Source organism: Sus scrofa, chromosome 18 (assembly GCF_000003025.6).
Source record: "Sus scrofa isolate TJ Tabasco breed Duroc chromosome 18, Sscrofa11.1, whole genome shotgun sequence".
NCBI lineage: Eukaryota > Metazoa > Chordata > Mammalia > Artiodactyla > Suidae > Sus > Sus scrofa.
In genome coordinates, this window is record NC_010460.4 from 4,677,236 (window position 1) to 4,702,090 (window position 24,855).

The 24,855-nt window shown below is 49.6% G+C and overlaps 1 protein-coding gene across 12 annotated transcripts in view; it reads right to left on the bottom strand.

Annotated features, from left to right (window-relative positions):
• ACTR3B (ARP3 actin related protein 3 homolog B) overlaps nt 1-24,855 on the bottom strand; it is a 110,826-nt gene that overhangs the window by 39,828 nt on the left and 46,143 nt on the right. For 3 of the 12 annotated variants that reach the window (XM_021079295.1, XM_021079299.1, XM_021079301.1), the window contains 4 exons: nt 22,626-22,799; nt 20,560-20,667; nt 11,147-11,272; nt 9,659-10,347 (listed from right to left, as the gene is read on the bottom strand). In XM_021079295.1, the coding sequence (XP_020934954.1) occupies nt 10,135-10,347; nt 11,147-11,272; nt 20,560-20,667; nt 22,626-22,799 (621 nt within the window). In that variant the 3' untranslated portion in view covers nt 9,659-10,134. Of the gene's footprint in view, nt 1-8,972; nt 10,348-11,146; nt 11,273-11,660; nt 13,031-15,530; nt 17,310-20,559; nt 20,668-22,625; nt 22,800-24,855 lie in introns of those variants that run through there. The other 9 variants (XM_021079298.1, XM_021079303.1, XM_021079302.1 and 6 more) reach the window with 7 other exon arrangements.

The window sequence follows — 24,855 nt, forward strand, 5'->3', positions numbered from 1 at the left end:
CCTCCTAATTCATCCCCCCCATTTCCCCTTCAGTAAGCATTTAAATTTGGTTTGGGAAATCTTAAGTCTGCTTCTGTTGTTTTGAATAAGGTCTTTTGCATCATTTTGATTAGATTCCACATATTAGTGCTTACATGTGATATTTAAGTTATTGTTCAACAGCTCTCAAATTCTACTGACGACGGACAACTCATAGGAGCTCTTTTTCTATAAAACAAAGAAAGAACGGTGCTAAGAAGAGTGAAAAACGCCTACGGCTCCTCAATTCAGTAGGAGAAAGTGTCTTTCAGTTTGAAACAAACCTAACTGCACCCCCGGCCATACAGTCTATCACACCAAGCCCCCCAAACTCGACTTTCCACCTTCAACTAAAAAGCGTCTGGCCTCTGATTTTTTTGCCCACTATTCTGCAGGGCGAGGCGCTCCCCTGGCAACTTCTGCAGACTGCCTGGTCCCACGGGGCAGCTTTCCCCAGAGAAAGCTCTGGAGCAGCCCTGGGGTCCAGCGGCTTCCCTCCTCCTCTTCCACGTCTGCTCAGACCCCAGAGGAAAGCTGCAGTTCTTGACCGAAACTTCCAGGCACGGCTGCGCAAACCTCTTCATCCACTTGCACTGAAAACCTTTTTAACCTGCCCGAGGGCTCGGTTCTCAATGAGAAAGACCGAAGCTCTGCCCCCTCCCCATCTCAGACGTCCTTACTCCAGGCTCCCCTCCACAGCCGGCACGCGTGTTAGAGAAGCACGCACTTGCCGTGTTAACCCCTTCTGGGCTGCTCCCCCTACACCCTCCACCTGCCTGCTGTCCACGTGCCCCTGAGGTCACTTACAGGGGAAGCCTCAACCCCCCGCCCCCTCCTCATCCACATGCCCATCCAGCGCCCCTGCTGTGTGTCTCAGCTGCAACCTGCGCCTCCTTCTCTCATGGCCCTCCCCCAATCCCCATCTGCAATTACCTGTGATAATGTGCTTTATTCCCAGCTCGCCCACTGGAAAGGAAACTCCACCTCCCGCAGGCAGCTCACGGCTCAGAGGCGCTCAGCAAATGTGGGCTGACGGAATGAGGACTCAGCACAGCACCCAGGACCCAGCAAGCACTCCACAAACGAGGGCTTTTCCCAGCTAAAAAAAACACCCCCCTCCAATCACAGGCAAACCCAGGGCGCGTGGTTCTATAGACCGCAGTCTGGCAGGTGCAGTGAGAGCAGGACACAGCCTGCTGTGTGTCCTGCACGACGTCCCCAACTCCTGACTCATCCTTCCAGAAACACTCACCATCGGAGTCACCCAGACACGTGGGCTCCACGGCCACTGACTCTATCACCACCTCAGCAAGTGGGGAGGAGGGAGAAATGAGCTGACGGCAACAAGGACCAGCCACAGACCACCAGCAATGCCAGGGTCTGGAGGCAGGATTTCAGACACCCCATCTCGGTCACCCCCCAGACTCAGCCACAAAGGGACACAAAGTGCCCCCCTCAGAACCCAGTCTCCTTGGGTCACCACGGCCAAGCAAGCCAGAAGCTCGAGGAACGTTTACTCAAGGCCAACGTGTGTCTGATGGGAAACCATTAAAAGTTTATCCGCAGTAATTTCTACAGCCAAGAGTGAATTAAATGGAGCTTTGAGCAATTACTAGAGCTGATGTGACCCCTTAATATTGAAAACACAGCCAATGCCATATCATTTAAGTTTTATTGGTCATCATAAACGCTTAGGTTTGTAATTAGTTTTTTTTAATAATGTATAGCTAGATTCCATTTTATCAATTAAAATGTTTTAAAATCTTAGCATTTTACAACTTTAAATGGAATTTAATCTATAAAATATTGACTCACTATGCTGTACTCCTAAAACTAACATAATATTGTAAGTCAACTAAACTTCAATAAAAAATAAATTCCTAAAAAAAAATTCTTAGCAAATACTACCTATATATACGAAAAAAAAAAAAAAAAAAAAAAAAAAAAAAAATTTTTGGCAAAAAAAAAAAATATATACGTATATAATATATACACATATATATGATTATATACAGAGAGACATAACCAAAAATAATCTGTAGCATCCCAGGCTAAAAACAAAAGGGTAAAACCTGAGATGTCAACCTAGAGAGAATAAACAGTTACTTAGCTAGGACACAGGTTCAATCCCCAGCCCAGCACAGTGGGTTAAGGATCGGGTGTTGCCACAGCTGCGCTGTCGGTCACAACTGCAGCACAGATATGAAACCTGGCCAGGAACTCCATATGCTGTCGGACAGCCAAAAAAAGAAAGAAAGAAAAGAAAAGAAAAGAACCAAGTTGCTTACTTTTGAGAAATACAGGGTAGAAAGAACTAATATTTTAATATTAGAAAGATCCCTCCATGATGCCAATATCAAACTACAGGTTTCCTCTCCCTTTCTTTTGTCTGTTTTTGCCTTTTTTGCCATTTTTTGGGCCGCTCCTGCGGCATATGGAGGTTCCCAGGCTAGGGGTCGAATCGGAGCTGTAGCTGCGGGCCTCTGCCACAGCCACAACAACCCTGGATCTGAGCCGTCTGCAACTCAGACCACAGCTCACAGCAATGCCGGATCCTTAACCCGCTGAGCAAGGCCAGGATCGAACCCAAAACCTCATGGTTCCTAGTCGGATTCGTTAACCACTGAGCCACGACAGGAACTCCTCCTCTCTCTAACAAGGTTTATTTCCATCCAACCAAGTGAAATTGAGGTAATTGCCAATTAGATCCCACACCATTATTTTGCCCATCAATTTATAGTTCTCTTTCATAAGCCTGACAGTGACTTTTAAAAGAAACATTATGAAATATTCTTCAATTAAGTAAAGAATTATTTAACAGATAAATATTCTGAATGGGCTCTCGCGGTTTTAAATAAGCTGAACACTTGATTAACCTCACCAGCTTGTTTGGCACCATCGTACTTCTTACAAATGAGATAAATTGGAGGAGCCGCAAAAAGGAATTCATCCCCAGCTACGGGCACTTCAGTCACACACAGCTCGTGATTCACATCAGTTAAGCTGGGCAGTGAACTGGCCATTGCTGCCATAAAGCACTAGGTCTTCAAGACTTCTGCGGGGGAATGCTGCGGACGGCGACACAAGTGGGCCAGAGTGCCACACACCCACCTCTCCACCACACGGAACACCTCCTGGGGTCACAACTGAAGAAACCCCCCCCTTTTTTTTTTACAGAAACCCACTAAGTTTTTTTGTTTGTTTTTTGGGTTTTTTTTTGTCTTTTCAGGGCCACACCTGTGGCATATGGAGGTTCCCAGGTTAGGGGCTGAATCAGAGCTACAGCTGCCAGCCTACGCCACAGCCACAGCACCATCAGATCTGAGCCGTGTCTGCGACCTACACCACAGCTCATGGCAACGCCAGATCCTTAACCCACTGAGCAAGGCCAGGGATCAAACCCAAACTTCAGGTTACTAGTCAGATTCATTTTCGCTGCGCCACAACAGGAACACCTGGAAACCAACTAAGTTTTTCACAGCTTTTACTGATACGCTTCACCCATTTAGTGTATGTAATTCAATGGCCTTTAATGTATTCACAGAGTTGTGCGAGCCTCACCACAACCCATTCTGGACACTTCAGTCACCCGGAAAGACACCCTGTGCCCACTGGTAGTTACCCCTCACCCTCTCCCATCCTCCCCTGGCCCCCAACCCTCTCCCAGGCAATCACTGACCTACTTAATATAACAGCTAGGTTTTATATCATTAAAGCCTTAAGGGGAGTTCCCGGGTGGCCTAGTGGGTTAAGGCTCTGGTGTTGTCACTGCAGCAGCTCGGGTTACTGCTGTGGCACAGGTTTGATCCCTGGCCCAGAAACTTCAGTATGCCATGGGCTCGGCCAAAGGAGAAAGTCTTAAGGAAATGGACAGCTACCATCCCAGACACCCCAAGCCCAGCTTTCATTTAAGGTTAATACAAAACCACGATGCTTCTCAGTACACACAGCTGGGAAAAACCAGAGATGGAGTCTTCATGAGAACAGAAATTTAATTCAATATTTATGGGCACCCACCATGTGCCAGGCTTTGCAAAGTCCTGGGGGCACAAATGCCAGTCCCTGATTTCAAGAACCTCAGTCTGGTGAGAGACAGGGCCTAACAGTGCCTGGGTTAGGAGAGGCCGGCTCAGTATGGAAGGACAAAGATGGCTTCACCCACAGAAGATGCTGGAGACAAGGGTGAACGCCTCCCAAAATGCGAGAACAAGCAGGAAAAGAAACCTTCTGGGGCCCTGACCTCTTCAGGATGCTGTGTGCCAGCCTGCCGCCAAAATAACACTATGATATGCAAGAGTAACTTTCAAACCCATGCCTTAACTAAAGCACGTCTATGCACGTGCATGACCGAAACTGAAGCTGGCCTCATAAAGGGTCACAAGCGGGACCTGCCAGCCCAGAGCCAGCTGGGGAGACAGCTGCTGCGCAGCAACAGCGTGGCTTTTTATTACAGGGATGATGAAAGTGATCCAATTATATCAGCAACGTAATCATAAGAGAGAGCCTAGTCATTTTAGATGCTGCAACTTAAATACCAGTACCATTTAAACAAATATTTCTTGGCGTTCCCATTGTGGCTCAGCAGGTTAAGAACCTGGCCAGTACCCATGAGGATGCAGGTGCAATCCCTGGTCTCGCTCAGTGGGTTAAGGATCCAGCATTACGTGAGCTGTGGTGTAGGTCGCAGACGCGGCTCGATTTGGCATTGCTGTGGCTGTGGCGTAGGCCAGCAGCTGTAGCTCTGATTCAACCCTGCCTGGGAACCTCCATATGTGGCAGGTGCAGCAAAGTGATTCAGTGATACATATGTAACTTTCCATCTTCTTTTCCATTATACGTTAATATAAGACAGTAAACACAGTGCCATACAGAGGGACCTTGCCGTTTATACATAGCAGCATGTATCTGCTAATCCCGAACTCCTAACTGATCCCTCCCCTTCCCTGCCTTCCCCTTTGGGAAACTTTCTATGCCTGTGAGTCTGTTTTGTAACTATGTTCATTTGCGTCATATTTTATTTTTTAATTTTTTGGTCTCTTTGTCTTTTTAGGGCTGCACCTGTGGCATATGGAAGCTCCCAGGCTAGGGGTCCAAACGGAGCTGTAGCCACAGCCACGTGGGATCTGAGCTGCATCTGTGACCTGCGACCTGCACCACAGTTCACGGCATGCTGGATCCTTAACCCGCTGATCGAGGCCAGGGATCGAACCTGCCTCTTCATGGATGCTAGTCAGGTTCATTAACTGCTGAGGCACAACGGGAACTCCCCACCTGAATCATATTTTAGATTCCACGTGCAAGTGACATCACGTGGTATTTGTCTTTCTCTGTTTCACTTAGTATGATCATCTCCACGTCCACCCGTGTTACTACAAATGACAGTATTTCAAGGAATGCACAATTTAGAGCAAATAACAATTTCTCGGCCTCCTAGCGGCGTGGTCCTGAGCGTGCGATTACATTTCTTTGAGCCATAGCTTCCCATCTGGAAAATGGGGGGCTAACAGCAAGGCCGCCTTCCCAGACGGCTGAGATTACATCAGGTCACGTGGTGAGCACCCGGCCAAGTTCCCACACACTCAGCTCAGCTTGCGGCCACTCCCACACGGACGCGGGACTCCGACAACTGGGTCACAGTCTGGATCTCATCGCCAAGGCCCTGTGCCCACCCGGCCGATGCCAGCACCTCCCAGACAATCTAACACCCGCATCTCAAAATTCCCCAAACTCTTCCCTATCCAATGATTCAGCCTCCACGCAGCGACGTCACTGACCTCATTCCCACAGAGAAGGGTCGCACCTGTGACACATCCTGTGACCACAATCTCCCGACCTTGAAGCTCGGGCCCTCCAGTCCTCCTTCCCTTCACTCCGACCCTGCCCAGACTTCATTCAGGACAGAAGACCCCCAGCACACCTGCCCTGCCACCATACTTGCCCAGCAAAACCCCAACCCCAAAAGGTCAACTTGCTGCCTTCTTCCCTCTTCCATCCGGTTACACAGAAGCCCCGTGGAGGGCGCCCAGCCACATGGGTTTGTTCCACTAGAAGCACCTGGGGCTTCCTGGGCTCCTCCTCCAGCTCGACTCTGGACCTGTCATCCCCCACCTCTGAGAGGACCTGGATCAAAGAGCTACCCACTCCTCCCCCAGGGATTTTCTTTTCTTTTTCTTTTCTTTCTTTCTCAGGCCACACCCGTGGCATATGGAAATTTCCAGGCTAGAGGTTGAATTGGAGCTACAGTTGCTGGCCTACACCACAGCCACAGCAACACAGGATCTGAGCCGTGTCTGCGACCTACACCACAGCTCATGGCAACGCCAGATCCTTAACCCACTGAGTGGGGCCAGGGATCGAACTTGCATCCTCATGGATACTAGTGGGGTTCTTAAGCCACTGAGCCACAGCAAGAACTCCATCTCCCAGGATTTTCAACCTCCCTCTCTGGTGTTTTTTCCCTACCCTGTCACATGCGCAGGAAAACAATCCTAAGCCTCATGTTCTTTAATCCAGTCTTTGCTAGAAAATTAATAAACACAGAAATGGAAGCCCTTAGGAGCTGGTATGTTGTAATGAACAAGCCAGGGACAGCATCCCTTCTCGTTAGAAAAATAACTGGCAAATATTCACATATTCACCAGTTACTAGATTTTCTTTAAGTAAAGCATTCCTACAATATTCTTATCATCACAAAGCTGAGCTCATGTCTGTATCCATTAAATAGGGTGAAGCAACTTCCTATACTAGTTAAAAGTTTAATAGTTGTAAAAACTATTAAGATTTTAGAATATGCTTCATTAAAGTGTGCATTTGTTGAAATGTTTTACAGAAAACTGTCCACTGAGAGTTAGAAGGCATTGTCATCACAGGTTGATTGTACCCATAAGCCCCAGTGGCACTTAACTCCCCACTACATCATGATCTAGTGCTAATTCAATCTGAAGAAAAAGTACATGCAGATTTTCTTAAAATTACTAACTTTAAGCATTTTTCCTCCTTACAGAATGACCAATGCTCACTGCATAATCACATCCCATTTCTACATGCAATATCTGGCAGGCTTATGGAAAAAAACAAAAAAATTATAACAACTCTGCAATAGGGCCACTGCAATTCTCAGATAAGGAGACAGGATCAAAAGTCATTTGCTTAAGGAACAGCCAGAATTCAGATTCAGATCCTTCAGATTCAAAAGCCCTTGCTTCTGCTCACCAGGATTTTTGGCTCCATCTACAGACTGGCATCACCTGTGGGGCTTCAAAACAGAAAGCATAATACAAATGTCTTCCCTGTTCCTGCCCACCCTGACACTCTAATTCAGCGGAGACCCCTGAATCACACCAGTTGAGATCTAACATAGCATCCTGGCCCCTTCAATTTTCTGTTAAAAGAAAATGCTCTGATGAACGCCTGTAAGATGAGAAACAGAAGTACAGAACAGAAACAGACTCACAGACACGACAGCAGACTTGTGGGGGGTGGGGGAAGTTCAGGGTTAATAGATGCAAACTATTCCATTTAGAATGCAGAGACAATGAGGTCCTGCTGCACAGCACAGGGAACTAGGTCCGTTCACTTGGGATGGAAGATGATTGGAAGACAATATGAGAAAGAGGGTGTGTATAGATGTATGACTGGGTCACTTTGCTGCACAGCAGTAATTGACAGAACAATGTAAATCATAATAATAAAAATTTTTTAATACAAAAAAAAAAAAGAAGTACAGCCTCAAAGATAATCCTGTCCCCAACAAGGACAAGAGAAGCTTTAGGAATTCTGCGCCTGAAGAACAGGTGACATTAGTTCTAGTTTAGCCTATGCTGGCAGTACTAGACTCCTGACACAGGGTCATCTGAGGAGCCACCCCAAAAAGAAAGCCTGTGTGACTGCTCTGACGCCCAGGACCGGTGCCGACACACAGGAGTGCATCACCTAGGAGTCCGGGAGAGGGAGATGCACCTGCCCACAAAGCACCTGGCCAAGCAAAAACAGGTAGGAACGCAGGTGGAGAGGTAGAAACGGCACTTCACTGTAAGAAGCGCAGGGACAGTGAGGCTGATGAGGCCAAGGCCCGAGTGGGAAGACACCCACCACCCTCGGAGACGGGAGGGACCCTGCAGGCGCCATGGTTCCTGAACAGAAGGCGGTGTTAGAGGAAGCGATCCTGCTGACATGTGTAGTGCACGGGGCGCTCGCAGGAGACAGATGGACCCCAGCTCCTTGCAATAAAGCGGCTGGAAGACTCAGAGAAGGCAGAACGGTCCTGGAGCCCTGCGCAGGGCACACCCCAGGGGAAGGGCGTAGAAGCAGCCTGTTCGACAAGGGAAGAACCAGGGGTCTGAGACCCTCCACCGAGGAGCCCGAGGGTCCGGGGTTGCTGAGCATCAGGAACGAGCAGCAGGGGCCGTCTACAGCGCGGGAGACCCAGAGGTTACCGTCCTGAACCTAAAGATTATGGCAGTGCTCCCCAACTTCTTCTTAACCTTACAGAATAAAACCCAATGTCTCTTTACAAAGGCAAATTTTCAGAGAACACAACATCTTTCATGACCTAGAAGAAATAGCATAGTTAACAGTTTAAAAAGTAGTTTAAGTATTATGACGAATGAATAAACGAAATCTCTTAATTGAGCAAATTACCTTTCAAACCAGCAGTCTGCTCAGCCAATGTCAGAGTACTTACTGGAAGCTCAAAACCATGAATCCCGAATTCCCAGGAAGGACGGTGGGCGTCACCAGGAGGGTCGCCGCTTCCCCCCCAGGACTCTCCAGGCTCACCCACATCACTCCAATGACCAGGTGAAGGGTAGGCAATTCACCGCATTTAGGAAACTCCCCCCAAAACTTGGGTGTCAATCATCAGATCTGTCACTGATGTCAAATAAATTCAAGTCTTTAGACGAAGTAGACGCAGAAAGGGAGAAAGTAAAAGACCACCACAGCGCAGGAGGAAATCTTTATAAAGAGCCTAACTGCTTTTATTACAACGGTGCAAGGTAGTCGTTCATCCAGCGCTCACCAACCGCAAACCAGCATCTTCTGTAAAACAGCTCCGCTCCGGAAAGTTCCAACAAAAAAAACAAGATAACGTTGTCTGTAATAATTCTCATACAATACTGCTTAGTGTTTAAACCTCCTATCACTCCAATAAAGTGTCATCATTTTCTAGCAAACATGTGGCAAAAAAGTTTGCTCTGTGTCCTTTTGTTTGCCTGCAAACATATCGGAACATGCCTCACAATTAGAAACGTTTCGCTACAACACTGCAGGACGCCAGGATCGATTCGTGCTCAGGATCAGCCAGTGGTACCAAATACCATAAAATACAAAATGATAGGAAATATAAACATCAATTTGTATTTCAAGTTTACAACATTTTATTTACAAAAATAGTCTGGAAGGGAAGGGGTGTGCGCCCCACACTGTCCTGCGGGAACTGTTCTGTGCCGTATTCTAGGGTTTTCCCTACGGTTGTCGAGCCGCGGCTGAATCCCTTCAGCATCGCACCAGTGGACTAGAAGCTCGGGCGGGCGGGCGGCGGGCGGCGGGGCGGAGAGCGAGGGAGGAGGGAGGCGGGCGCGGGTGCTCCGCGGAGCTGCCGGGAGGCGCCCCATGCACTGGGCAGCGAGCAGGCCTCCCCGCGCCGCCGCCGCAGCGCTGCCTGCGGGAGAGGTGTGCACGTGACACTAAGACATGACGCCGAAGACCGGGTTGTGGCGGCAGATGCTGGGGCCGTACTCCTCGTAGTCCTTCTTGGTGTGACAGACCTGGAAGAACTCCGGCTGCGAGGCAAGGTCGGAGGAACACAAAAAATGGTCCAGAAGGAAATACAATTACAGTCGCTAGTAAGCAAATGAGAAAAGCCTCCCCGCAACCTCCACTCCTCCCCCACCGGCACAGGTTCTGACCGCATTTTTAAAACAGCAATTCGTTAGCTAATCACATATTTGAGGAGGAAAAGTCATCGCTGCTTGGAAAAGTCACAGGAAGAAATGACTGATGCCAGATGTCTCGAGTACTTTTCAGATGCCTCCATACTGAGGGTCTGGCCCGGATGCTCGAGAATTAGCCGCGCAATTTAAACGGCAGTTAAAACATTCTTTCTAGCCGACAGAATTAAATGTACAGCCGTTTAGAGCTACACAATAAGAACACACACAATTTAACCTCCGTAAGACAGTATTTATTCAAACTCTGCAGAGGACACAGAAAGGAACACATGGAACACTCTCGAAAAGGACTTACAGTTGAGGCGAGCATAGAACCCCCGAACCACACCGCGTAGCGCTGCATATGGTGCGTTATCACCTGAACCTCCACGGGCTTGGGCTGGAAAGCCAAGGGAGGTGTTTACTCCCCTGTTTACCCCGCCCCCGCCCGGCAGGCAGACGCGTGCACCCCACCGCCTTCCCCTTCCCGGAGACAGGACCTCCTCCCATCCTGCAGCCGCCGCTGGGACCCCACCCCACCCCTCCCCCGGCCCAGCCGGAGAATCCACAGAGCACACAGGTCAAGGGCACTACTTTTACCCAAAGCCACTCTAAAAAGTGAAACATGCAAGCAAATAACCCAATCGGTTTTTTCCTAACTAAACAAATGAGATGTTTTAGCACGTAGAGAGAATTCCAAATAAAGGTAAGTGTCGCAGAAATACCATAAGAAATTACATTTTGCCAACAGTGTGATCCCACTAGGGATCCCAGTTTGCTCCCATGTACCCCACACGGAAGCCCAACCTCGCCAGAAGGTGGAGTAAACTCCCCAGCTAGCTGAGAGTTATTAGCTCGGAGAAAAACACGTAACTCCCCGCTCACAGTAGTAACTTTGATTTAATGAGAATGTTTCCGCCCTGTAAGCCGACAGCATCTCAGGACACTGTGACGCCACCTGCCTGACCGCTCAGGGTATAAAAGAAACGGCTGGCTGGCGGAGCGGGGACGCTGCGGACTACATCACCCCAACTGCGCGCGAGGAGGGAGTTCAGGAAACAAACCTCTACAGATAATTTGTTTGCCTAAGAGGGCTATTCAAGCTTGTCTCACTCTGGGCTACAAAGACGCCGAGGCCCCAGCCCGAGGCCCCGCCCCCCGAGGCCCCGCCCCCCCGAGGCCCCCCCGAGGGCCGCTACCTTTATTCTGCCGCCGCTGAGCTCTTCGCTGAGTTTCAACCTGGCGTCCACCACCCTTTTTAAGTCTCTCTGCAGTCGACGTCCAAAATCCCTGAACATTGTCGAGCCTCCTGAAAGAACGACATTCTAAAAGACACAAAGCAGAGGTTTCCTTCCATGAGGACACCCACTCAGGCTCTTCTCCACCGGCCACGGCGAAATCCCCACGTACCAAACTGATGGTCTGAATAGCACACACTTCAACCTACATGAAAAGACAACAGCTGAAGCAAAGGTGATGTGATCAAAAAAGTACCAATCGTATTTTTTTTCTGTGTCACAAATTCTGTTTGTCTGGTTTGGGTTTTTTTTTCTTTTTTGGGGCCGCACCTACAGCATGTGGAAGTTCCCAGGCTAGGGGCTGAATCCATGCTACAGGCCTACACCACAGCCACAGCCACACAGGATCCAAGCCACATGTGCAACCTAAGCAGCTGGTGGCAACAATGGATCCTTAACCCACTGAGCAAAGTCTGGAGTGGAACCTGCATCCTCAAGGAGACTATGTCAGGTTCTTAACCAGCTGAGCCACAATGGGAACCCCAGAAATTCTTTCTCTCTGTGCTTTTTCTCCAATTATAACCAAGAGAAAACATAAAGCGATTCTCCCACAGGCTCCCTGTGGACACTACAAAGCTCTGCAAGGTCCAGGAGGCCAAAACAAGCTAAATCAACAGACAACTTGTCATAATAAACATCTAAAGCCAAAGTGACATTTGATCTTTAGCTACTTTGCCTTAACGATCATGGGGGGGGGCGGCGTCCAATTAACACCTGAGCCCTTCCAAAAGGGTGCTGTGGGAGCCTTGCTGCTCCCTCCCTCCATCACTCTAGGGCCCCTGAGCGGCTGCGACAGGAGCCTGCGTGCAGGGAAGAGGGACAAAAGGGAACCACACTAACTCTCTTATCAACTGATAGAAAAGTCGGATCCTTTCAGGCCGCAGGATATTACCCAGGGTGATGAAAGTGGAATTAAGTGCATCCTGACCTATCTTTCTTAGGGAAAGTAACCATTTGAGAAAACTGGAGAAGGAAAACCAAGCACCGCCTCACAGAGCCAGAAAGCCCGACTCCCAGACCTTGAGGTGGCCCTGAACCCGTCAGCAGAAGGCACAGGCGCCAGCGTGCGGACACGCCTTCCCGTCTGGGGACCCGGGTGACAGGTCAGAGAAGATCAGATTCACCCATTCCTGCCTCCTGCTGCCCTCAGGCGAGGCAGCCAGCACTCCTTTCTTGTTAACCTCCGGCCCCCGTTCAGACTCCAGATCAGCAGGTGAAACCAGAAGAGCGGCCAGTGAGGCTGTGGTCCCCCTGGGAGTCTACGCCGACCCCCCCCACCCTCCCCCCACCCTGAGGGTCTGCAGGGAGAAGTTCCACCTTCAGGACCAACTGACTGCTGATCAGCTAGAACACGCTACCCAGCTGCTGGAAGTCACAGCAGCCTCAGGACTCGTGGTGGCCACAGCCACAGCTGCTGCATTTAAATACAATAGACAGCGTGTCACATGATGTTCTTCAGCCACGCGTGGCCAGTGGCGACTGTACTAAACGCCACGGGAACTGAACACTCCCCCCGGTCACGCGGGACAGCACCAGCTGGCAGCGCTCCCCGAGAGCCCGCAGGTCATACACTGCCATCAGGGTCGGTCCCAGTACCACACAAAGCCAGGCCCTCCAAGGGTGCTCGCTGCACGTTTGTTCAAGGCAGTCACAACCGTGGGGTCAGCACCGAGCCCATCCTCGCTCTCCTTACGACAGGCCTCTCCTCCAGGCAGGGCGTGTGCGGCTGTGAGCATGGCTCCTCCCTCCTAGGGACACCGGGGTTGCGCCACTTCTGGTGGACACCTGCGCAGGACGCATCAGCTAAGGATGATGGGGGTGCATGTGAAGCTGGGGCTGAACCTGCTCTGTCCACCACCACCCCAAACTGCCTTCCCACCTGCTCACAGATCAGACCACATTCAGGATCTCACCTGACTAAGAGGCCTGTTTTGAGGAGGACTGGAAAAAAACAGTATCTTACAGTAAATATTTTTCTTTCAAGTATTAAAGACATTTTTACTCATTCAACATTATGAATAAAAAATTATATATATAGGGAGTTCCCGTTGTGGCGCAGTGGAAACGAATCTGACTAGGATCCATGAGGTTGCGGGTTCGATCCCTGGCCTCACTCAGTGGGTTAAGGATCCAGCGTTGCTGTGAGCTGTGGTGTAGGTGCAGATATGGCTTGGATCTGGCATTGATATGGCTGTGGTGTAGGCTGGTGGCTACAGCTCCAATTCAACCCCTAGCCTGGCAACCTCCATATGCTGCAGGTGTGGCTCTAAAAAGCTAGGAAAAAAAAATATATATATGTATATTTATATACATATATATATACACACACACACACAACTTTACAATATGCTTCTCTGATTTAAAGGGTATTAACATCACTATAATATATAAGCCCTATTTAAGCAATCTGCTGTGAAAATATCATTCCTTAAACTGTATCAAGATGCATTCACATCTGCTTGACAAACATAATGAAAAAGAATTTCTGTCAACTCCCAAGCCACTGATAAAGTAGGTTTAAAAATATTGTAGGAGGAGTTCCCTTCGTGGCGCAGTGGTTAACAAATCCAACTAGGAACCATGAGGTTGCGGGTTCCATCCCTGGCCTTGCTCAGTGGGTTAAGGATCTGGCGTTGCTGTGAGCTGTGGCATAGATCGCAGACGCGGCTGGAATCCAGTGTTGCTATGGTGGAGGCTGGTGGCTATAGCTCTGAATAGACGCCTAGGCTGGAGCCTCCATATGCTGCAGGAGCGGCCCAAGAAATGGCAAAAAGACAAAAAAATAAATAAATTTAAAAAATGTATATATTGTCTTGCCGGCCCCTCCCACTGCCCCTAGATTCCTCCCCACCACCTTCAACACCACTTCGGGCTCCACTCAAGGCAGATTTCCGCAACCCTGCGCTGACCCCACCTCCATCTCCGCCAAGTGCCCTCCCCCTGGCCTGCCTCCTCCTCTCGGCTCTGCAGGCCACGCCCCAGACTCACCTCCACACCACCTTCTCCAAGCCTTTCTTGAACCCTTCTGATGATATGCAATCTGCCCTTCTCGCCATGCCCATAATTTCCATGAGTCACCTTAATGACGTGTAGCTTGGTGGTTCCCAGGAGAATTATTTCAGGGTTTTTTGGCTGTGCGTGTGGCACACAGAAGTTCCCAGACAGGGAGAGAACCGATGCCACAGCAGTGACAACACCAGGTCCTTAACCAACTAGGCCACCAGGGAACTCCTGGGAATTATTTCAGTATTATATTTCGCTTTTTTATAAGCCCTTGAAGACAAGAACCATCTCTCATACATACGCGAACCTTCTAATTTAACAAGAATAGTGTCTCGTATTTAGTAGAAACTCAGACATCTGATAAACAGAATTCAGGAAGAGAAGACACTCAGTTACATTACAAAGCCCTCAAACAAAGCATCCAAGGTACTAAACACTGGCTAACCCAGTGAGCTAATTGCTAAGAGTGGTTCTCCATCTGGCTACGCAGTAAAATCATGTGGGATGCTTTCAAAAGCCAGATGCCTGGCCCAATTATATGAGAATCTGGGTGGGACCAGACATCTGTATATCCTGATGCTCCTCGGGTGATGTCCAGGGACAGCCAGACCGGAAAACTTCTTGTTTCAAGCAGCACCCGCTGCCTTCAATGGCCTGGCCCCTCGGAGAACTCACAGGTGTCCAAGGCTCACCTCTGACACACGGGTCCCTGCAGACCCATCTCCCTCGAACAGAAATAGGAGGCATGTGAATGCCCTTCTTACAGGCCAGAATGAAAGAAGCATTAGATTATGCTTCTTTTGTCTAAAAAAAAACTGTTTGGCTTTTTTAAAAGAATCTAAATTATCAGGGAGTTCCCCGTGTGGCTCAGCAGGTTACGAACCTGACTAGTATACATGAGGATGTGAGTTCAATCCCCAGCCTTGCTCAGTGGGTTGTGGATCTAGTGTTGCCATGAGCTGTGGTGTAGGTCACAGATAGGACTCAGACCCCACATGGCTGTGGCTGTGGTGTAGGCCGGCAGCTGCAGCTCCAATTTGATCCCTAGCCTGGGAAACTCCATATGACACAGGTGTAGCTCTAAAAAGAAAAAAAGAATCTAAATTTTCAAGGCCCTATTTTTTTTTCCACCATCCTCTTAGCCTGAGTAAGTGCTAACTCAAAGGCCAAGAAGATCTCAGGTGGTCTCAGGAGGGCCTCTTCTTGCTTCACCTGAGAATTTCCACCCGCAGTTCCCGACTGAGCCTGGGAAACGGAAGGAGTCCTGGCCGGCCGTCCCTTGGGCATCTTTGGGAGCAGCTCGGCCAAGGGGAGCGGCAGGCCTCGGGCACCAAGGAGCTGTCGGAGCTCTGCTTCGCTTCAGCCACCACAGCTGCCCTGAGGCCAGGGGGCTGGAGGCACAGTGCACGGGGCAGAGGTCAGGAAGCCGGCCGCCCAGAGGGCATCCTGCCCATGCAGGTAAACCGACAGAGCTCGGCAGGGGCTGCTTCCCCCTTCGGTGATGGACTTCTTCGGGTACCAGCGGCGGCTTCCTGCTTCTTCAGTGGCTTCAGTGCTGAGAACTGTGTAAGCCCCGCGGCAGGACAAGCGTGGGCCCAGCAGGTAAGGGGGCAGCGATGGGGTAAGGGCGAGGCTGGAGACCCAGAACACTCGGCTCGCAGAGCAGCTGTGCAGAAGCACTCGTACCTACTACGCCTTCCAACTCCGAGAGGGTCTTGGAAGTACTTTCAAAATCCCACAGACAAACATCCGTGCATTTCATGAACATAAATGTCGTGGTGGAAGGTTCTTTCCACAGCAAGCGCACGTCCACACTCAGGAGGAGGGGTGGGGAAGGCAGGACTAAACACACAGAGTGAATCCCAACAAGGCCGCCCACCCGTCGAGATGCCTGCCCGGAGCCCTCACCCCGGGCAGTGGCTTCGGGAGACGAGTGGGCAGAGCTACAGCGGAGCCACGGGGCCCTGCAGGGGGAGGAGCAGACGGCCACTCTCTCCGAGGCCCTCCCCAACAGCAGCAGCAGAGGCGCTCAGTGAACGCGGCCTGACTGGCCTGTGAGGCCCAATCTGGAAAGTTCAACCACGTCCCCGACACCTGTTCTCCTGCGTGAGCTCCTAGGAGCAAGCCTCTCCGGTCACAAGGCTGCTCGGGCAGAAGAGAGCAGATGCGGTGTAGACCCGATGGCCCACAAAGCCAGAAATAGTCACCGTCCGGCCCTGTGCAGAACAAGTTGGCCAAGCCCTGGTCCGAGATCGCCAGGGGAAGAGAGCACGACCGAAGCCGGGACCCGGCCGGTTAACGGACAGCAAAGCACATGCTTCGGCCTCAGTGTGAAACTTCCATTCGCTCATCAAGCCCTCTGTTTTGGGAACAGTCCCCTTGGCGGTGGCCGTGGCAGAGGTGGGGGTGCCAGCAGACAGTCCTCACCCTCCCTGAAGCCCTGTGACAGTGACAGGTGGACGAGAGCAAGGTGGCCTGCCAGCTGGCTCCCTTGCAGGGTGACCACAGGGCTGCGGCCCCACCCGGACAGCCTTGGAAGCAGGCAAAGAGGTGCTGGGGCTCACCCACCCATGCAGGGCCCCAGCCCGCGGGCAGCAGAGTGGGGTGGGCCCGTGCGTGTCCTTCCACCCCCACAGGGAACAGAGCCTGACAGGAGAGAAACACGGTCAGCTCCCAGTCGGCTCCCTCCAGCCCCTCACAAGGCTGCAGTCACTCTGCCAAGGCCCTGAAAGCAGCACACAGCCGGGGGAGCACAGCCGGCAAACGGGGCGGGCGGAGACCCTGCTGCCACCACCCCCGGGAGGCAAGGCCGGTCCTGGTGGGGAAAGGGCCGGGAGCGGGTGTCCCTCTTTGGGGAATCACCTTCCTCCCACATTTTCCATGATCCTCAGTGTCACATGGTGGGAAAAGCATGGGTTTTCAAAGATGTGGGAAAGGGACTCGAAATCCAAAGGCTCTTGGAGTTCCCGTCGTGGCTCAGCAGTAACAAACTCGACTGGCATCCATGAGGACGCAGGTTCCATCCCTGACATAAAGAGTAGCAATATTTTTCTGGATCTGTCTAAATCAAAGGAAATAGAGCAAAAAGAAACAAATGGGACCCAATTAAACTTAAAGCTTTTGAACAACAAAGGAAACTATGGACAAAATGAAAATAGTATGTAATGAAAGGTAGAAAATATTTGCAAACGACATGGCAATACGGGGTTATTAATATCCAAAATATATAAACAGCCCGTACAACTCAACACAAAAAAAAAAAAAAAAAACAATCAAGGAGTTCCCATCGTGGCGCAGTGGTTAACGAATCCGACTAGGAACCATGAGGTTTCGGGTTCGATCCCTGGCCTTGCTCAGCGGGTTAAGGATCCAGCATTGCCATGAGCTGTGGTGTAGGTTGCAGACGCGGCTTGGATTCCGAGTTGCTGTGGCTGTGGTGTAGGCCGGTGGCTATAGCTCCAATTCGACCCTGGAAATCTCCATATGCCGCGGGAGCAGCCCAAGAAATGGCAAAAAAAAAAAAAAAAAAAAAATCAAAAAATGGGCAGACTATCTGAACAGACATTTTTTTCCAGAGAAGACACAGAGATGGCCAATAGGCACATGAAAAGATGCTCGACATCATTAATCATTAGAGAAGTGCAAATTAAAATCAAAATGAGACATCACCTCACACCTGTCAAATGAACTATCATCCATAAGACCACACACACACAAAAATATCGGCCGGGATGTGGAGAAAACGGAACCCTTGTGCACTGTTGGTAGGAACGTAAATGGGTGCAGCCACCATGGAAAACAGTATGGAGATTGCTCAGGAAACTAAAAATAGAACTACCATATGATCCAACAATCCCTCTGCTGGGTATTTATCCAAAGAAAGTGGAAACACTAACTCAAAAAGATGTGTATGTACCCCTAGTGTTCCTAGCAACAAACACTATTTACAAAATCCAAGATACAGAAGCAACGCACATGTCCATCAACAGGGGAGCGGACAAAGACGTGGTACATATACCCAAGGGAATATGACTCAGTCTTTAAAAAAAGAATGCAATGCTGCCATTTGCAACAACATGGATAGACTTGGAGAGTATTATACGAAGTGAAATAAGTCAGAGGAAGACAAATATTGGATGATATGACATGCATGTGGAATCTAACAGAGAAAACAAACTACAAACATAACAAACAGGAAATACACTCACTAATACAGAGAACAAACTCGTAGTTATTAATGGGGAGACAGCAAGATAAAGGGAGGGAATTAAGATATACAAACTACTTATGTCTAAAATAAATAAGCTATTGGGATATACTACAGAGCACAGAGAATACAGCCAACATTTTATAACGTTAGAGAAATGGAGCATAAATTTAGACATCGCGACTCACTAGGAAATGTATACACTACTGTACATCGACTACATCTCAAGTTTCTTTTTTAAGGTCTCAGACCAATTGGCTCCATGTGAGCAGGGTCCATCTCAGGGGTCAAGGTCAATACCCACCAAGCAGGGAGCCCCGTCTACAAAGCCATCTCTGCCTTACGAACCCGTACATCCACTGAACGGGAATGGAACTGTCTAATGAGAAACAGTCACCTTCTCCTGAACCATCTGAACCACTGGCAGACGTTTCACTTCCCCCACGACGAAATGAGGACTCAGCAGTTCCTCGTTTTCACGGACAAGACGACCCAGCTAAGGGTAAGGGAGATGTAGGAAGCAGGGAGACAAGGCACGGATTCTACCCAACTTGAACACCCCCATCTGTCTCTAGTTTCCCTTTCTTGCACATTTTATTGAGAGAGAGAGAGGTGTTTAAGAGTATATAATAACAAAAATAGAATTATAATTTTTCACCCATAAAAAATTGTCTCTATATAGAGGAAAATATTTTCCACTGCTAAAAGTAGTGTTTATTAACTATACAACTTCAAACAATTTTAAGACAAAAAGTAGAAGTGATCCATCTCCCATCCCCAGACATTCTCAGAGTTCAGCATGTGTCATCCAAAGCCTTTTCTTACACATATACGCCAACTAGATTTTTAAATAAAATGAAATACTACTAGGTGTAAATGCTGCAGCTTGTTTTTTCACTTAGCAATATGTATCATAGACATCTTTTCATCTGAATTTACATTGATTTACCTCATTCTTTTTTTTGGGGGGGGGCTGCACCCATGACATGTGAAGGTTCCCAGGCCAAGGGCTGAACCCACACTACAGCAGTGACAATGCTGGATTCTTAACCTGCTGTGCCACACAGGAACTGCGATTTACCTCACTCTTTTCTTTTTTGTCTTTTTTTTTTTTTTTTTTTTTTTTTTGTCTTTTTGCTATTTCTTTGGGCCGCTTCCGTGGCATATGGAGGTTCTCAGGTTAGGGGTCTAATCGGAGCTGCAGCTGCCGGCCTACGCCAGAGCCACAGCAACGCAGGATCCGAGCCGCGTCTGCAACCTACACCACAGCTCACGGCAACGCCGGATCGTTAACCCACTGAGCAAGGGCAGGGACCGAACCCGCAACCTCATGGTTCCTAGTCGGATTCGTTAACCACTGCGCCATGACAGGAACTCCTACCTCACTCTTTTCAAAGGCTGCACAGTACCCCACTGTGTAGAGGAAACAAAATTTATTACGCCCTCACTACTGAGTCTGAACTCTCCTCTTTAAAATTCTGCTCCCCGAGCCTGAGGACGTAGGAGGAAGTTAGAAGCTGAGGGCAGAGGGAGGCACCCAAGCAGAGGTAACTGCAGATGAGGGATTACCATCCCTCTCGATATCCAGCAAACTTCTTTTATCCTGTAACTACACAGCCTAGCTTTTCCTCACTGCAAGGTCAAAATTCCCTGTACTCAAAGAATTCTGGAAAAAAATATTACACGAGTATATTTTCTCCTAGATTGTTCCACTTCAGGCTTTGACTTCTTTCTGGAAACAGCACATCTGGCACAAACTTAAATGGACAGGAAGCAGGACCAGTGAGTTCACGCAAAGTGTGAGAGAAGGACCCATTTCTCTTTCAATCAAGACACAGGGTTAAAATTGTCCAATGTGAAATATAACTGACCAGGTAAAAATAAAGATACAAGAATATTTCAATTAAGTGCTTCCGTTTAACTGAGTCTTCTTTCCAAACATTTAAGTCATCTCTCTTCCAAGAAAAATATTTTACCAGTGCACTTGTCTTTGACAAATCCTATAAAATAGGAGTGGAACAGCAATGCTGCATATTGATGGTAAGACCCTATTAGTCTGAGAACGCTGGGCCTTTAATTGCGGAATGAAACCCAAGCACCTTACCCAAGCAGCCTGTACCTTATACAGCGGACGGCGCACGTCGATGGGGCAGTTCTGAATCACTTCATCAACGACATCCGAGATGGATTCCATGAAGTCGGGGTTGGCAAACTAAGTTTTACATAAATAAATAAAAGAGACAGGACATATTTCTCTCAGTAACTTTTTTTAAGAAGGAACCTTAACAAATCCACAATTTCCTATAAAACCGTCACACTGGAATGAGTATGAAGATGAATCCGAGCGACTATGTGTGTGCATGGAGGGACGTGACAGGTCCCCTCCAGAGATGACACACGTGGGTGCGGTGACAGAAAAGCCTCCAACAGGACCAAGGACAGACCAGCCGTGCGTGAGAATCCACAGTAGGAGACTGCGGCAAGCGCGCATCACGTGTGTGGTAGTGAGGAAAAACGCAGGAGAATATAATGAGTTCATCAGTTATGAACACCGATGTCATGAAAAATTAGCTAAGGTTACAGGAAGAAAAAGCAGACAATGAGGACTTCCCGTCGTGGCGCAGTGGTTAGCGAATCCGACTAGGAACCATGAGGTTGCGGGTTCGATCCCTGCCCTTGCTCAGTGGGTTAAGGATCCAGCGTTGCCGTGAGCTGTGGTGTAGGTCGCAGATGTGGCTCAGATCCCATGTTGCTGTGGCTCTGGTGTAGGCCAGTGGCTACAGCTCCGAATGGACCCCTAGCCTGGGAACTTCCATATGCCAAGGGAGCAGCTCAAGAAAAAGGCAAAAAGACCAAAAAAAGAAAAAGAAAAAGAAAAAGCAGTCAATGAAAGACCACACTGCGAACCTGAGCTAGACGACTGGAGAGGATCTAAGACGGTGGTTTTTTTTATTTTTTATTTTTTATAAATTTAAAGACAGTGGCTTTTAAATGAAATCGTCAATGTAACCAACCATGTTCCTGAGTAAACAGGCTTGGATTCAAGTCTGTTTAAATAAGTAAGCTAAAGTACAAGTAATCCAATGACAAAATTTTGCAACATGCTTTAAAACCCAAGAAGGCGTTAATGTGCTCTGGGGAGGAAGGTAACACCCAGTCATGCACCAGCTGATACTGTGGGTTCGACGTCTATTCTAAATCAATGCTACGAAAGGCATGAATGAATGAGCCTGACAGCGTGGGTTACAGCAAGGCATACATCGTGTGCCATTCCCCTGGACGAAACGTTCATACACATCTAAAAACAGACAGCAGTTTGTAACCTCCCCATCAAATGGAAACTGAATGAGGTGGAAAAATACACCAAAAGACAAATAAAATCCATTTTATTTAAGCCTTGAAATGCTGCCTCTTAATTACTGCTTCTGCTGCAAAAGTAATAATAATTCTTTGTGACTGCTAGTTAAAAGGATGCTATCCGTTTTTTTTTTTTTTTTTTTTTTCGTCTTTTTAGTTATTTCTCGGGCCTCTCCACGGCACATGGAAGTTCCCAGGCTAGGGGTCGAATCGGAGCTGTAGCCACTGGCCTATGCCAGAGCCACAGCAACGCGGGATCCGAGCTGCGTTTGCAACCTATACCACAGGTCATGGCAATGCCGGACCGTCAACCCACTGAGCAAGGGCAGGGACCAAACCCGCAACCTCATGGTTCCTAGTCGGATTCGTTAACCACTGCGCCACGATGGGAACTCCACTATCCGTAATTCTTAAACACCATTTAACTAATGGAAAGGCTAGTCCTCAGATGCCTTTGCTAAGGCAGGGAACACAGCAGGACCACCTGTTCTGGGTTAAAAACTCGAATTTGGACGGAGCAACACCAAGGGAGAGGTGAGATGTCACCTCGTACAGAGGTAAATTTCATTCGGTCCCCGAGATTAACTGGTTTTCCTATGAGATGACTTTGGATTCCATTATCTTCTATTGCTCTTAAAGCTTCTTCCTAACCACTCGTGGTTTAATGAACCATTATCTATTGAACAGACAACGGAGCTGAAGAGTCAACCAGTCAGGCAGGCACAGGGCCGGGGGGCGGTGCCCACTGCCGGGGCTCTGCCCGCACACCGGGGGGCAGCCGCGCTCAGACCCCTCGGAGGGCGGACGCCTTACCTCCGGGTGAAAGAAAATCTCAGGGCCCAGGAACCGCTCGTAGCCGACGTCTACCACGAACTTCTTCTGGTTGATGGCGTTGATCCCCGTGTACTGCTTGATCCACCTGCGAGGATCCACGTCATACTTGGCAAACTCCTTGACTATATCAGGGCAAATGTAACAGTACTTCTCCTGCAGACACACCGAGAGGTCATCAAGCATTAACAGCTGCCCAGAGTCTGCCCTCAGACAAATGCCCAGTGACCCCGGGACACCCCTGAAATGCGTCCTGCCCACAACCACACCTCCACGACGGACGTGCTTTAAGCCTCTGAGACTTTCACAACCACGCTCTGAACACGCCAATCTGTGTTCTCTGCAGCCTGGCTATCAATCTCAGCCTTACTCCAATTTTGCTGCAGACCATCTGAAATAATGTCTAACAGTGTCTGCTAAGTATCCCGTCTCCAACTTCTCCCTTCCTCGTTCCCCTTGGGCCTCCACATGGCGCCCACCTGGGCATCCACTGCCACCCAGCCTGGACCAGCGGACCTGCGCTGCAGCCCAGGGCCCTGAAGGCAGAGGCTCCAGCCTGTTGCCGGCCCGCAGGCTATTCGGCCCACAGGCTATTCATCCGCTGTGCAGTCTGACGCCCGCGGTCAGCGCCTCCACGGCTAAGATGTGCCGAGGGCCCAGCACCTGGGACGCACAGGGAGTAAATGCCTGCCCGCTGGAGCCCACACTCTGGCTGAGCGTCAGGGAGGAAGCAGCCGTGGTGATGAACACAGTCTAGGTACCAAGGACAAGAGAAAAGGCTGCTGGGGCAGGAGGAGCCCCGTGTGTCAGTGCACATGGCTTTCGTCCTACACCAGCCCCTCCTGAGATACGGAACGTGTCTCCTCAGCATCCAGGGATGCTCGACAGGACCTTCGGGTTGACCATCTGTCCTTAGAGCTACCTCAGCAAAGCAGCAGGTGGCACTTGGGTACCGGATTCTGAAAGCAAGCGTCTTGTGGGCCAGATGGGCTTTGTTCAACACCAGGGCCACAGCTGGTGCTCACTACACGTTTTAGAAGGACCTCGGAGAGCATTTTCACCATATTAAGTTTAAGGTTTCTTAGACTCCCTGGAACAGATCCTAATACCCTCTTGATGTGCTCTGCAGAATTATAAGCTACACCACCCTGTGTCCGTTGATAACGGAGAGCGCGGGTCAGTCTGCAGAACCTTAAAGCTACAGACTGGAGACGGGAATGTGAAGCTGCCCTAAGAGGCCCAGCCAGTTTCTTAGGGCGTCTCAGCCGGCTTAGCAGACGGCATGAAATGCTGTGACAAAGGACGAGCGTGGCTGCGGTAGCCCTAAGCGCTGGGCTCTCGCTGCAGGGCGGGGTGACCTCAGGAGGGGTAAGAGGCGGGGCAGCTCTGAGCCGCAGCAGGGCCAGTGCAGCTCACCTGGACAGAACACAAGGACTCTCTGATCCCAGCGCCCCCGTCCGGCCTGAGTGGGCCAGCCCCGGGTTCAAAGTCAGAATGGACCCCAAACAGCCAGCAATAAAGAAAACGCCACCGTGAGGACCAGGAGAGCAGCCTCAGGTCACACACACTCAGGGCTCGCTCGAGAGGAGCAAGAGGGGTCAGTCACCTTTGTGACAGAGGTGGGTGGGGAGGGAACTGGGTCAAATGACCAGATTTCGTTTCTTGAAGAAAAGCAAGGGAAGGAGGGAAAATGTGTGAAGTATTCCGTCTAAAAAAGCCCACTGCTGCTTCCATCAACTCCCCCCCACCGCCTCCGGGAAGGACCGACCTGCCCCTGCCCCACGCCAGCGCACTCTGTCCTCAAACTGCCTGTGTTCACCACGAGCACCGGCCAACGGTGGGGGCGGGGGGGTTGCCCGGCTCCCTCCCCTTCAACCAGACTTCAACTAAGCCTCTGGTGCTTCGTGGGAGGAAAGGGCCTGGGGGACGGGGACTGATGGGGGCGGGGGAGGGGGGGTGCAGGCGGAGGGCAGGCAGAGCTCCCCTGCGGCTCAGACAGAAACCGTGTTCTATGGGAAGGGAGGTGCTCCAGGCCACCTGTCACCCACACTTAAATTCTTCTCCAAAAACAAAACTCTTGCTCTTCAACTATATAATAATAACAATCCCTGTATTACTAAAAATCTCTTGCATTTTGACTTAAAAAAAACAGTAATTTGTCCAAATTTTGCAACCTGAGAAGAAAATTCCTTAAAAAGGGTCTGTCAACAGA